The sequence below is a fragment of the Genypterus blacodes genome, unplaced genomic scaffold (genome assembly GCF_046128005.1).
Source record: "Genypterus blacodes isolate CSIRO-AG114 ecotype Tasmania unplaced genomic scaffold, CSIRO-AGI_Gbla_v1 ptg000076l_1, whole genome shotgun sequence".
NCBI classification, from domain to species: Eukaryota; Metazoa; Chordata; class Actinopteri; order Ophidiiformes; family Ophidiidae; genus Genypterus; species Genypterus blacodes.
Window position 1 is genome coordinate 6012021 of NW_027466885.1, and position 14894 is coordinate 6026914.

At 41.8% G+C, this 14894-nt stretch overlaps 1 protein-coding gene across 1 annotated transcript in view; it reads right to left on the reverse strand.

Moving 5' to 3' along the window:
- Nucleotides 1-7536: 7536 nt before the first annotated feature.
- pou6f2 (POU class 6 homeobox 2) overlaps nt 7537-14894 on the reverse strand; it is a 56354-nt gene continuing 48996 nt past the window's right edge. The window contains exons 7-9 of the mRNA XM_076158291.1: nt 13620-13773; nt 11439-11607; nt 7537-8129 (exon numbers count right to left, since the gene is read on the reverse strand). Of these exons, the coding sequence (XP_076014406.1) occupies nt 7610-8129; nt 11439-11607; nt 13620-13773 (843 nt within the window). The 3' untranslated portion in view covers nt 7537-7609. The remainder of the gene's footprint in view (nt 8130-11438; nt 11608-13619; nt 13774-14894) is intronic.

Consider the following 14894-nt stretch of genomic DNA (forward strand, 5'->3'; position numbering starts at 1 on the left):
CACTCATCAATAATGCATTTCACCTCCTTTTCTCACTGTTGAGCAGAGAAGGAGAGCATGGAAAAAAAAAAATTCATGTTTTATTTCCAGATTTCTCATTTTTCATGTCATGCTTTATGGAAAACACAGGAGAGACAGAAACGCATTTCAGCGAGGTAGAGTGCATTTGCAGCCACCGGACAACAATAGCCCTGAGAATACTGCGGGGCCACGGCGGAGTTGTCTCTGTTGTGGAAATGGAGTTGGCCCTGAGGCCTCATTCGCGACTGCCACACCTTCAGTCCGCTCTCGCTGGAGAAGTCGAAACAAGCAGCCGGGGCAATCACCTGACACATTTCCATCCAATTTCCACTGCAGAATGTGTTCATTTTCTGGCTAATGGCATGTCATTTTGCTGGAGCCTTTGGTCAAGAATTAATCCTGGAATCAAAACAGATTTTCCGGGGAGCAATCTTCCATCAAGTATTGATTTTTTTACACTCACAGAGCCTGTACTCCCTAATTTAACCTGACAGCCAGCAGCACAATGGACTGGGAGCACCTTGGCATCTCACAGAGGGAGCTCTCCTCCCTCCTTCTTAGCCTCTCCCTCTCTCCATGAAGCGAAAGAGAGATGGGGGAGGAAAACGGACCCCCAGACGTATAAAACAAAGAGCATTGCTTACAGAAAACATAGGGATAAAGTTTCCGTCTCTCTGTTTTACCTCTAATTATCTTTTCAAGTATAGTGCAACTCAGGCAGGTGAGGCTGAGAGGGAAAAGGGGGAAGAGTGTTCCGTGGCCATCAGCTATCATTATGGACCTGTTGACATCTCCCTGTCTTTGAGTGATTCTCATCTGTGATTTCCCCCGGCCATTTTCCACAGATGCAGGAAGAGGGTTTCATCATGGCCCCATAAAAAAGGTCCAAAGTGTCCGTCCAGGCCCTCGCTAATGAGAAAGCAAAGATGTGTCCGACCGTGTCACTCCTCTTCCATCCATGTCTGCTCTCACCGCGCCTTCAGATATGCAATCATTCTCTTCCACCCGTTCTCTCTCTCTCCCTCTCTGCTGTAAGGACACTATACCATATGTGGAGGTCAGCAGGATGAGAGGATGATGGAGGTCGGGGATGCTTATTTTCCTCTCGCTCTCAAAGCTGCTGTGACCTGTGTGCGGGAGAGTTGCACTTTGCCAAAGGGTTTTCACACACTGCCTGCAAAGTACCTGTCAGGACTCAAACTTTTTCACTTTTCACCTTCTGACTGGGAAATGTGCATCGGCGCTTCATTGCATAACTATTATTATACTATACTATATCATATTATATTATATTATATTATATTATATTATATTATATTATATTTTATTATATTATATTATATTTTATTATATTATATTATATTATATTATATTATATTATATTATATTATATTGAACATTTATTTAACTTGTTTATACACTTCCTATATAAGGTATGTAGTATTCTTATCTTATCTTATCTTATCTTATCTTATCTTATCTTATCTTATCTTTTCTTATCTTACCTTATCTTATCTTATCTTATCTTGGCGGAAGAGTTTATGATATAAATAACAGGACAAATGAAATATGGATCATTTTGAAAACATGACACCCATTGTCCAATATTGATGGTTGACATGGAAATTAAGCACAAGTTTGGTCGGTGTTGAAGTGGGGAGTCAACTTTCAGGGACAAATTCATTCACTGTACCGTCTCTGAGTATTTCCTGGGGAATAAAGAACTTCGGTGCAAAAGAGATAAAAGTGGGACATCATGATGAAAAATAAATAATTGGATTGCAACATGGACAAGGTGGGAAGCTCAGCTGGTGGACGAGCAATTGATCAAAACAGGCGTAGAAATGTTCCAATTTCAACCGATCCAAGGGAGAATCTCTCACAAATTTCCTACAAATGAGCAAGATTATCATCAATCATGAAAGACTTCAACAGATTACTGCAAGAATCAATAAAATGACATTGGACATTTTTCACCCTCACCTTCACGCAAAGCGGCAGAATAAAAGACAAATAATCCCATTTCAAACATCTTTAACATGAATTACTATGATTTCAACACTGATGAACCTAAACATAATCTAATGTCAGGTTGTGTTTTATGATTGTGTTCTATGGCTTAAATTGTTGTGCAACTTGCCAGAAAATGAGCCGAATTTTTACGTGATAATAGACAATTTCAGGAGATTATAGAATAGTTTGCCTTGTTTGTGTTTGGCAGCACGGTAAACAGAGACATCACAGGCTGAAAACCGGGCCTGCAGAAAGTTAAATGGACTATACGGGCGAGTCAGACAGGCATCTCTGGGCTATTAACTCCTCTACCTGCAAATACCTCAGTGTGTCATTGCTAATGACGCTGGAAAAAACCCCAGAAACAACGGTGAAAGCAAAGGGGATCATATGCATGGGCAACCCGGATTGCATGTGAGGATTGGTAATTGCACCCCCAGAGGCATCAGGGTGTGCAGAGCGGCAAAGTGGGAGACGCCTGAGCGGCTTCGGCATGGGCAACATCTCAACCTTGAGGAGGAAGTGAAAACAAGACGGCGAGGTGAGCGAAATACAGACAGTTCATTTACCCAGAACATCAGCCCAACCGCGCATTGTCTGAAAGATAAGGGAAGTGACTGCTTCATGCCTGATGGAAAACAAAGGCAGCAATTTAAAGCCATCTGCATCCAACACATGCACTCTACTCCGTCTCCCTCTCTGTCCTGACTGATATTGAAACATAATCCATTTGGAGCAGCCGACATGTCATAATATTTCTACGCCGGCCTGCCTTTCATGTTCAGGACAATTTCAGGTTTTGCTGCGAAGTCGGGAGCAGTGAATGTTTTATTTCAACAAGTCAGACAGTCGGGATGAAAGTAAAGAGTCTCTTTACTTTGATATGGAGTCTTTACTTTTGCTTGTGTCTTAGAATGAAAAAACGCAAAGAAAAATAAGCGCAGAGGTCTGATCTGCTGCGTCACTGAGGATGCAAAGGTCAAAGGAACACCCGCCGGGGTCGGAAGCATCCAATAGAGAATCTGAAATGTTAGTTTTAGTCGCTTGCAGCAAAGTTGTGACTGGGGTAGAGTTCAAGAGAAAACAGGAAAGTCTTCAGATCTCGTGTTAAGATTAGTCAATATTTCATTTTGAAGGAAAATACATTTTTTTACTCGATTATTGGATTCTTTTCAAGGTAACAGAAAGGCATTCACTGTTTTTCAGCGAGAGTTCAGTATAATAGATTTGATGGTGTGCAGGTGAAAAACCCAAACGTCTATTATGAGAGGAAGAATGTTAAAAAGTAAAGGTGTTCCTCGCTGAAGATCTATAATCAAGTGAATAATCAAAGTTCTACTATGTGTGCATGTGTGTGTGTGTGTGTGTGTGTAAACTTACTGACCCATCCAGCGTTTCTCCTCTTTAGTCAGGTTACTTATCTGGGTCACATCAGAGACAGAGAGTGTTTGGGCCTGGATGACAGATACAAGATACATATTTGTATTTCTATACAAATTAGAGCTCAGATTGTGTTTTGTTTTGTAATTTTTGCTTTATTTACTGGCAGATTTTAAACCATAGTGTAATTCTTCCACTTCCTTTGAACATCTGTAGTTCTAGTCTCAATTAATCTGGAAAATCTAAAATGTTCAAACTTCTTCTGCTAAAAATGTTGTATGTTCTAATCTCACACCAGAACAAAACTTGAGGGAAAGTTTCATCTTCACAGAACTAGATATTTGACCAAAAAAAAAGAAAAGAAGAAGCTCAAGCTGTGTCAGAATCTCATTTATCCTGTAGACAAACATCGGTTTGAGTCGAAACTTTTATTCACAGCGAAACAGAGACAGGCGAGAGGAACAGATGTGGGTCAGCATCTGTGCAATTACTCTGTTAATGGTTGAAGAAGAAAAAAAGACAAACACGTAGAGGAGAGGAAACAAAAGCAAATCAAAGCAGCTCAGCCATCACCGCTCAGAGACGAAGCAGCGGCTGAGAGGAAGACGAGAAAGCATCTTCAACATCAGTTTTCAGTCTAATGTTAATAATTTATGTTGTCTGCGCTTTTTATTATGATTATTTATTTATTTACTACTTTCTTTTTCAGCAGCCGGCCCCGTTTTCAAAGGCATCGCGGACAGGGGAGGCTCTATCAAAACTTTTTCTTTTTTTTTCTTTTTTTGGAGTTCTCTTTCAAAAGGCTTTTCTCCCGACTTTATATATATTTATATTGCTGCTTCTTACACTTGTCTTGTTGTTATTGGGCGCCAAGCTTTGATGAGAAGCAAAGATGACACGCGTTCCTCTGCACAGACCCTATAGACACAGGAATCAATGTACACACAGATACTCAAGCACAACCTATGAGTCTGTCTGTCTGTCTATCGACTCTCCAACCATCTGTCCATCATCTGTCTCTCTCTCATCCATCCATCCATTCTCTATGATCCGCCTCTCCATTAGCATCCATCCATCATCTCTCCGTACATCATCCTATCTATCTATCTATCTATCTATCTATCTATCTATCTATCTATCTATCTATCTATCTATCTATCTATCTATCTATCTATCTACAATGGAGGGGAACAGAGGCAGGTGATCATGTCAAACAATTGTTTATTACTAATTATGGTACAAATCAATGTGACAGACTTAAGCTTGTTTAGAAATACACAAAGTGCTGCTGAACTGACCAAACAGATATTGCTCTATAGGTTATAAGTACAGTTTTCAGTCTATAAAAGAAGAGAAAACAAACCTCTGCAGGCTCTTCAGCTTTGGTTTCGAGTTCTTCCACTACATAACACAAAAAGGTCAAACCAGTTTCGTCTGCGTGTCGGTTGGGGTGAAAAGAAAAATCTTGTTGTTTAACGAATTATTCCCGACCGGTTTAAGATTAGAAGTTATCAGTTTGTCTCCTGTCTGCAAGACAAATAAAACAACAATTTCAGCTCTTTCCTCTCCTCCATGTTAATAAAAGGTGAAGAACAGTTACAGACACAGCGCAGGAGTGTGATGCTCGGCCTGTGTGTTGTCATGGCGTGAGAACACACCTCTTACTCTTGAATTCTTCTATTTCAGATTTGAAAGATTGTCAACATTATGAATCTATTTCTCTGTACAATGTGCATAACTATAGAGCTTTGGTCCAGCATTGAAACGTTCAGCAAACTTAACCCCTTTCTGCGCCTTTTTAATGGTTTTTGGTTTTGGTTACAGCTTCGTTTAGCTTATAGTTAAGCCTCGGAACCTCTGAACAGACAGTGAGATGAACACACACACACACACACACACACACACACACACACACAGGTTGATTGATAAGTTCTGATCCTAGCACAGTCGTGGTTTTTATTTTTCTCAACTGTCCAAAGAATCCGACACGAAACGGGAATCGGGTGAGGCCTTGTTCGTGTCGGGAGGAATCTGAGGACAAATCAGGCGAGAAGCTTGCAAGTGTCTGATTTTGCAAAAATACAGAAGGAATGATATTAGAAACGACAAATTTACCCTCATTGAATAAAACAGGGTTGTCTCAGAGGCTAAATAAAAGTCTGAAACGTGATTTAAAGTGGTGGTGCAGTAAAAAGAAGGGAACTAGGTGGCGCTGTAGAGGAAAATGCAAGTTTTGTTTCAGGGAACGGGATTTCCGCTTTCTCATGCCTATTTGTGTTTTAGTGACAACTTTCATCAAAAAATCCAATTAATGAAGTTTTATTTGGAGCCTATTTATTAAAAATGGAGTTAAAAAGTGAAAATCTAAAGTCTCTGCTTTGACTTCCTGTTGTGAAAGTCTTTTGTGGGCGCAGACGTGAAATGGTTTCTTATGTTTCTTTAGCGAGCGTCTCTGTTTTGTAGGCAGTGGAGCTACACAACAGCACACGGGGGACTGAACGTCTGTCCAATGTGACATGTAAGGACACGAGCAGAGACACGATTCCGAATAAATTACATCAAATTTCACCTCACTTCAAATTAACCTCACGCGCTCCGACGTGTGACATCGATTCTTGGCGCTCGTCTCGTTTTCTGCACTTGGGCCGCAATCGCAGCCACTCAACGCTTGAACTTCCAAAACATTGAGGAAAAAATAAAAAACAACTACAGGAAATCTTGGAAATCTACACTTTCTAAATCAGTTTACTGCTGTAGAAACAACAACAGAACAAAGATTCATTGACATTTCTTGATTGTATCTGTAAACCTTCACAGCTGAGAGAAATTCAGAAGATAAATGGAAATAAAAGCACAGAAATGTAGATTTGAGTTCAAATGTCCAAAAGAAAAACCTTTGGATTTGAATGAGCTGAATAGTTTGGTCAGTGGCAACATATCAACGCAGGCTTAAACCTTAATTGGAGGGTGATTAAAGGGTTAATAGTGTAAAATAATGCTTTAATTTGGATCATAGTGCGGAAAAAACAGCAAAGTTCACCCATGATTCTTCATCGTGTGACTGGAAAACATGCAGAGGCAAATGAAACACATTTTCAACACGGCCATACAAACTGAAGCACAGCAGACGTGACAGTGAAGGTGGCCGCCACTTCTTCTTCGTCTTCTTCTTCATCATTGAGTTAAAACGCTTTAGAAAAAGTTGAGAAAAGGAAAAAGGCGAAGATCTTCCCCCCCCGTCCTTGAGCTGAAGTTTTAATGTGTTCTTTGGCTATCAGGCTTTGGCAACAGAATGACACAGTTAGCTCCAAACAAGACACCGAATCCGACAAAGTCCTTTCCTCCTCATCCTCATCGCGAAGCAACCTCGTCAAAAAAAAAAACAACAAAAAAATAAATAAAAATAAAGATTCTTAAATACCTGTAAAAGTCGTACAAAGTTACACCGCGTGACTGAAAATATCTGCAAGATGAAACACAAATCGGAGGCAAAAACGACGTTAGTATGCGACTGTTGAACAGCAAAGGTCTTTTTTTTGTGTGTTTTTTTTTTTTTTTTTTCTTCTTCTTCCAAAAAAAAGAGAACGTCTTCCATCAGTGTGACTTGGATTCAAACACGGCATTTTCTTTTTAGTATATTTACATACAAACGATGAGGGAGGGGGGGAGGAGTCAAAGTAAGCGGAGACAAAGATAAAATGTATACTCACACTTCACACATATAGCTTAGATCTGCCAGTACAAATGTAAAAATTTAGAGCACATTTACATTACAAAATTATTCTTAGTACTCAGATGCAACAGACTTTGGTAAATAGTGTTTTGATTTGGTATGATCTCTTTACTAAATCCCTGTTCGTGGGAACCAAAATTTGGGCAAAAGTCTGGACCGTAAGACCAGAACCTAAAACTCTTTGAAACAGCACAACAGTAGGTTTTTTGTTTTTATCTTTTTACATAATTCTCACATATTAATCTCTTTTTTCATGTTTTTTGGTTTCGCCAAGGTTCATTTACATAACTGTGGTAATCACACTGACAACACGTAGTTTGGACAGTCCATCCACAGAGAGAGAGAGAGAGAGAGAGAGAGAGATAGATAGATAAGAGAGAGAGAGAGAGTAAGGGGCGCACGCGTTCAGTTCTCGTCCCAAAGGGGGGAGGGGGATGCGGGGCTGTGGCCTCCTCATTTCCTTCACTTGGGCAGCTCCTCTAGGGAGTCGGCCAGCCCGTCCATGGGCGCCCCGGCACCCAGCTCGCCCAGCTCTCCCGGCTGTTTCAAACGCTTTATCGTGTTTTTCAAAGCTTGCCTCTTGTTGCAGAACCAGACGCGAACCACCTCCCTGTCATAGTTCAGTTTCTCGGCTATTTCCGTCATTTCCTGTCCGGACGGGTGTGTGTTCTTCTCAAAGTGGCTGTTGAGGATCTCGAGCGCCTGCGGGGTGAAAGAGGTCCTCCGCTTGCGTTTTTTGGAAGGCTCGCTGCCGATAAACTCAGTCAGGTTCTGCATGCCGGATCGGTGGCGGGCTTCAGCCTCGGCCATCCAGCGCTCCAGAACGGGCTTAATCTTCTGGGCGCTTTTAGGGGTGATGTCCAACTTCTCAAACCTGGCAGGATATAAAAGGCCAGGGTTCAGTTTTCCAGTCAGACTGCTACCTATAGTGTTCTCTTGGGCTTCCTGTGGTAGGAAAAAGTGGCTTCTCAGGATGGTGTGTCTGGGGAGAATCGAGAAAAAAGAATCTTACTTAGGTGCCCTGCTGGGAACAGGGAGAAGCTTTCGTTCTCCTCGACCAGAATGCCACAGGGACTAAGACTATCATCCAGGCTCAAAGCTGGAGTTGATGGTTACCAGTAAGGCTCTGTGGCAATGGTGGAGCAAGGAGATGCTGCCAATAACTACAAGTCCAATTGAACCATAAAAACATACCAAACTAATGTATGAAATAATGTTAATATCCATTAATCAAAATGTAACAAAAAAAACAAAGCAAGCATCTCTTCATTGCTTCAGGTGCTGAAAATCAAAAATCAACTAATGCATGCAGTCAAATACGCAGCTATCATTTATTTACAAAAGAGGCTTGAATTATTGATCAAAATGTACTTTTAATACATTTTTCAAACTTTCTTTCATCTTCTAACGACCCCTGTTTTTATATTTCATATGAATACATTTACACACTCTGGTCTTAATGTTCTGGCTCGGCGTGACACACTGACTTCACACACCCAGCATTTCAGCAACACTGACAATGAAGAAATGAAGTTTGACTCTGACACACAACAACTGGCAGCGTAATCTTATATTTATTAGAGACAGATTTTGAAGATTGATGTGAGAGATTTTTTTATCTTATATTCCCATTGTACATTCTTTTACATTTCGAATCAAAACTGAAAACGTGACTCCGCTCAGGTCAAAGTCTATGGAACAAAGACGAGCGTGAGTGTGCGGAAGCTTTTAGTGAAGACGCCTGGACTCGGGATGGAGGGATGGAGGGATGGACGGGTGTGATGGAGGGATGAGGGAGGGAGCTCAGCTGCTCTCTGAGGAGCAAACAATGCACAAAAGACGGTGAGGATCAGGATGATGCCTGCATGCATGCATGAGCTTCCTCTGCTCCAACACCTGCTGGTGCATTACGCGGCGTGGACAGGCGGTATTATTTATAACCTTGTCCTCCTAAACAGAGGAAGGAGGAGAGCTCCATGCTGCAGGGAATACATTAGTAAATATGAAGAGTCGCCAGAGACGGGACATTTCATGGATCAACGGCAACCAAAGATACTAAAATGAGTTGAGAGCTGCACTCCCACCAGCAGAGCATAAACATGTGAAGGGGAGGGGATGAGGGGGGGAAATGGCTTCAATGCTCCTCTTTTTAAAGCTCTTTTCTCTTTTTAAAGATTTCTCACGAGCTCTGCTGAGACGTAACGTTCGGCACGTTTCCCTGCACATTAAAAACTCAGATATGCTGCGATAAAGGCAATAAAACATCACATGTAGAACTTAAAGTGGATCGCAATCGGCACAAATCTTATCTGGAGTAAAACGCCTCCCTTAATCGCACTACGGACAAATAATCGGTGTGTTAAGTGCGTGTAAATGTATCACGTGTTCCAGAAGGTGTTGCACATTCTAAAGACTTATGGCTGCTGTATGATGCTAAACGTACTCCGGCCTGGATTTGGTTGAACATTTTCTTGCTTATTTCTGGTTTATCAGGATGTGAAACTTCGTCTCATTTAGGTTGCGTCAGATGTTTCATTTAAATGATTTATGCAACCAACACAGAAACCTCAGTGTAATGTTGCACTAATAGCAAAATAAAAAAAACACATTCTCAGCTGTATTCAAATGTTTTTATCTTGAAAATATGTGAATGTAAGAGAGAACTTAAGGCACAGGACGGACCGGCGCGTCTTTGAGTTTTGACGGTGCCCTTATGATTCGGGAGGCATTTTTTATATAAACTAATAAAGTCCTTGAGGGATGAAAGGAGACACGACGGGACTGCGTCTGTCACCGTCTGTCCCCTGAGCCGCTGTGACGTCCTCAAACTTCCACGTCTCCCTTGATGTTAACTAAACTAAAGCATGTGAAGTTTGCGACTCTTGCTTAGTGGATGCCTGTCATGTCCCATGTCTTACAAACCCAGAAATTGTCTTAACGGCCCTGCAGAGTGTTTATTTTTGAAGCTAATGGCTTTTAATGTATGTTATAAATATTTGAATTATGCGCAGTGTAAATATTTCATGCCTGATTTTAAGACTTTAAACATGAGGAGGAGGGCGCCGCGCTTCATAAGAACCCCGGGACTCTACGCGGTTTCACATTTTATCGGCTGTTTGATGTTGATGTGATGAAATTTTTAAAAGTGCGTGGCAGCGGCGGCGTGTCACATAAACACTGCAGGTCATCAGCAAGGCGCCGGCGTTTCAGCAAAGCACATTCAAAGTAAAGCAGGAATGCCAAGGGAAATTGTTTTCTACTGGAAGACAGACGGGGGCCTTCTGGTGGAGAATGATGCAAATGGTGGCAGGTGAAGGACGTTAAACTTGGCGCCACGTGTCAAAACAAAACCCTTTGATCAACATTAAGCTGCATTTTAATCCGCCGCCGCGTTTTCTCTACAATCAGTTGTCCCGATGAAAAAGTAATAAGGCCGATTATTCCGCCCTGAAAGGGAAATGTGTCTCATTTGGTGTCTCCGCATTAAATGTTAGTCAAGTGGAACAACAAGGAGACACAGGGATGAAACACTGATTCTCTGATTGTCTCATGAATATATAATAAGCCATTTATGACTAAACTGTCCTTCTGGCGCTGTAAAACACGGCCAATCTTATTAACAGATCATTGCCGTCAAGCTCTCTCATGTTCAGTCGGAGTGATTTGCACCAGGCCTTAGTAATTATTAAATGCTTTAAGTGCTTCCTGTAATACTCATGTATGTATTTTGCATAAGTAACGCCGTGCGGCTGTCATGTCGACAGGGGCGGGAGGGGAAACAAGAGGAGCAGTGAGTACAAACGGGGGATCTGCGTTTGTCTGAGCGATGTTCAATTATGCATTTTAATATCTTCATAATGTCTCTTAAAAGAGAGGGGATGAAAAATAGATGGTCGTTATGGATACCAAGTAACTCAATGAGACTGGAGAGCTGCAGCTTGAGTTTGAAGGCCAACGATGACAAAGTAGATTCAGTCAAATAAAATGTTGATGTATTTTACTCAAGTAATTACATTTTTGGAGACATTGTACTTTTTCATTCACTACATTTACCTAACAAATGCAGTCTACATTTGATGTTAATAACAAATTAAGCTCTAAAATGTTGTATCTACAAACTCTTAACCTTTCAACAACTGCTCACTTATCATAGCTCGCTTTGTGACACGACCAAGTTTACCTGAATAACAGATTTGAGCTGTTCTTCCTCCGAGACGTATTGATCATATTTTTTTGGATATCTCTGGTGTCTAACCGTGCGTGCGTTTCTCTCCTGGGATGCCGTCCTTACCTGCAGATGGCAGACTGGCTGTACGCCGGCCCCTCGGCGGCGCTCAGCGCCTGCCCCACCTGAGTTTGTGTCAGGCCCAAGGACAGGCGGCGGATCTTGAATGCTTTGGCGAATTCCCGAATCTCCTCCAGGTTGACCCCGTCCACCTCGCTGGGGGCGGTCTGTGGGTCTACAACAACACATACAGTACATATCTTATTTTATTAGCCCTCTGCTCTCCTGTTTCTTACCTTATTTGATAGGATAGATGCAACAAATATCCAACCTTAAAGCGATCGTGATCACATCTAAAGAATGCTGAGAAAATAGTCTGGCCCCGGGGCAGAGCTTATTATTCCCCCTGTGCCCTTATGCAAGCCTGTAAACGACTTGTATCTGGGAGATGTTTTGGAAAATAATTATTTTTGAGGTGTGAATAAAGACGTGGTATGTCTGAACAGCTCTCTTTAATCTGAGGCACAAAAGCATATAGACACAAACACATGACACAGTGCTTGTTTAGTCAATAGGCAGGTTCTGTGCAGGGTTACATGTGTTTCTCCTCTTTTATTTTCTTGTATGAAGCAGATTTTCTCAGACATACCCTAAAAATGCATCGGAAATTCATTCACCTGACCCGGTTGAAGACAGTTACCCAGCTCCGGGCAGAAGAATAGCACGCTGCTTGTAAATCTCTGCTTTGTCCACCGCATGTAAGTGGATTTGAAAAACTTCACCGGAGCATTTGGAAGAATTTCCTGGCTAATAAAAAGTGATTTCACGTTGTACATCAATGTCAGGTAGCCTGGCATCCTGCTTACTAAAGCAAAGTTTGTGCCTCTGAATTATTCATCTTGGTCATTATCAATGAATTATTAAAAGGAAATCCTCCAAGCGTATTTAAGCAGAAATCTATGGGGCTGCCATCTCGTTGTGGCTCATAAGTGATGTGCAGTGCAAGCGCCGTGTTCGGGACGTGCGAGCGCCGCGAGGACGAGGGGGCGAGACCCTCCGCCCTGCCTAACACGGGAGAGAGGAGTGCTCACAGCTACGGCTCCCATCATCTCCGCATTGACGAGCACCTCTTCATCATTCCCGACGGACTCTCTTAGCTGAGGCTAGCGGTTAGCATCACGTTTCAACCAAAGCATCCATATGTTTCCTTAGGGTCATTAGGTCAGAACCCAAACATGACTTTACAATGATTGTTAAATAAGCTGCCATAATGTAGAGTGTGGAGATCGACAAAACGGCACACATTCTGGGCCTCAAACATATTTATGATGCATTGTTTTGGTCGTGTGCCACCAGTTGAGAAACAAGGATTTCTAAATAAAATAACAGGATTTTAATGCAAAAATACTGCTGAAACTGTGATTTTGGATTGACATTTCCCTATCTGATTAAAACAGCTGGAACTTTTCACTCCTGCCACTTTGTCTGCGTCCAACAAATGCAATGACAATTCATCTCCCGTCCCCCGGCTGATGATTGTGATTCTGTCATGGGAGTTTGCTCTGTGTGTGTGTGTGTGTGTGTGTGTGTGTGTGTGTGTGTGTGTGTGTGTGTGTGTGTGTGTGTGTATACTGTAAGTGATATTGAGAGGAGATGATATGGCTCGTACTCAGCATAAAGCATTAATTCCATTTACGAGCAGAACGAAGCACAATGATTTTGCGCGGACTCAAAAATGGTTTATATGAGATATTTGCCAAGCTATAAGTAAACATCAACTAAAAACAATGTCTACAACAAGTTGATCAATGGCAACTTGGGTTTTATTAAATTTGGCCGGCATTGTAGCTGCCTTTGAAATGAGTTTACGTTGAGTTTAGGGGGAATTGACTCTGACAAATGAAATTTATCTGAATCAAAGAGAGTTTTTAAGGCAGGAGCTGCATGCTGACAGGCTGTGGCCCTGTGATTTATAAGGGTCTGCCAAAGGCCCTCACATCGGCAGAGTGAACTTATGTTCATTAAACAAACACACGCCACTTTTGATAGTCTAATAAAGCAAAGAAATCGACAGGCAAGGAAAAAAGAAAACTCACTCTTGGGAGATCGGTCAGAGTCATTTAGATACGCTGCGTCTGCCACATTTCATCTTCAATCATGCACCTTCACCTTCATCATCGCTGCCAAGACTGACCCTAACCTAAGCAGAGTGTATACAGTAGAGCTAGTGTTTGCCATCGCACTTACTGCTGACCAGCTGTCCCACGCTGAGAGCCGAGGAAGACGAGGAGGTGGAGGAGGAGGAAGAGGCCTGGTTGAGAGGACTCTGTCTGTGGGGCATGTGGAGGAGGCCAGGCTGAGACGACGCCGGGCCTGTCTGACCCTGCTGAGTCTGAGGCAGCTGGACGCACGCACACACACGCACCCACACACACACACAAACAAAAAACATTATTGACATTTCTGAATATACCTCAGTGATGGAGAAACAGTTTTGAAGCTACAAGCTGCTCCTGATTTACAGATTTTAAACTGTTGCTAAGCTACGACAAGCTCCAAATAACCAGATTAATGTGGAAAACAACATTTAAAGTAACAGGAACTTCTGTATTTCTTGCTTTAAACTTTTTTTCTTATTTGTAAACGGTTACAACAAAATAAAATAAATAAGGCTAAGCAAGTTGACCACGAATAGTGATGCATTCTGGGATATGTTCATGGTGTTGGTAGTGGTATGTCTGAGGGTTGATTGGAGTGTGAGTATATTTTGAATAAAGTAGCTGTTTTTGTTTTTGGCAAGCTACAAAGCTACTTCAAAGAGCTTCATTATTTTGAAGGTTGACCAATTGGCTGATACACTGATGCTGATCATGCATAGTAATCATGACATTAAGGTGATTAGGATGTTACAGTGTTGTAATTCAATAACAGCTATTAAATTAGACACTTAACAGCTGAATATAATGAGGTTTACATGTATGTGATCATGATTAAGTGTTAATTACTGCCTGCAGTGTTTAGATTGACGGAGCTGAACAAAGTGTCAATATGCTCAATACACTAAGAGACACAGTGTGTGTTCCCGATCACTTTGCTGGTGCAGGAGACAGCGATCGTGTGAAAGGCAGACAAACACTCCCTCTATGATGAACGATCATTGGGTGGAAGCTGCTAAATCTTTTAAAACACAGCTCGTGACAATCATAGACTTTCTCCTAATTATGGCAGCGTGTGTGAAAAATACATGTGGATACAGCGAGTCCCCGTATCAAACATAATTCATGATCCACAAGCTTCGTGCTCTGACGGCCAGAAAAAACAATGTATTTTCATGTTTTATGCACATTTGAATTGCTTTTACAAGATCAAGATGGTGCGTCTCCACTTTTAAAGGCGTCTCCGCCCGTAAGCCGGGGCCGGCATCGCTTCTCCTCTCGCTATTAATTATTTTTTCAGTGGCATGTGTTTGTTTGGATGGTGGGGGATGTCAGCAGCGATGCACACACTGTCAGGACTGTTGAC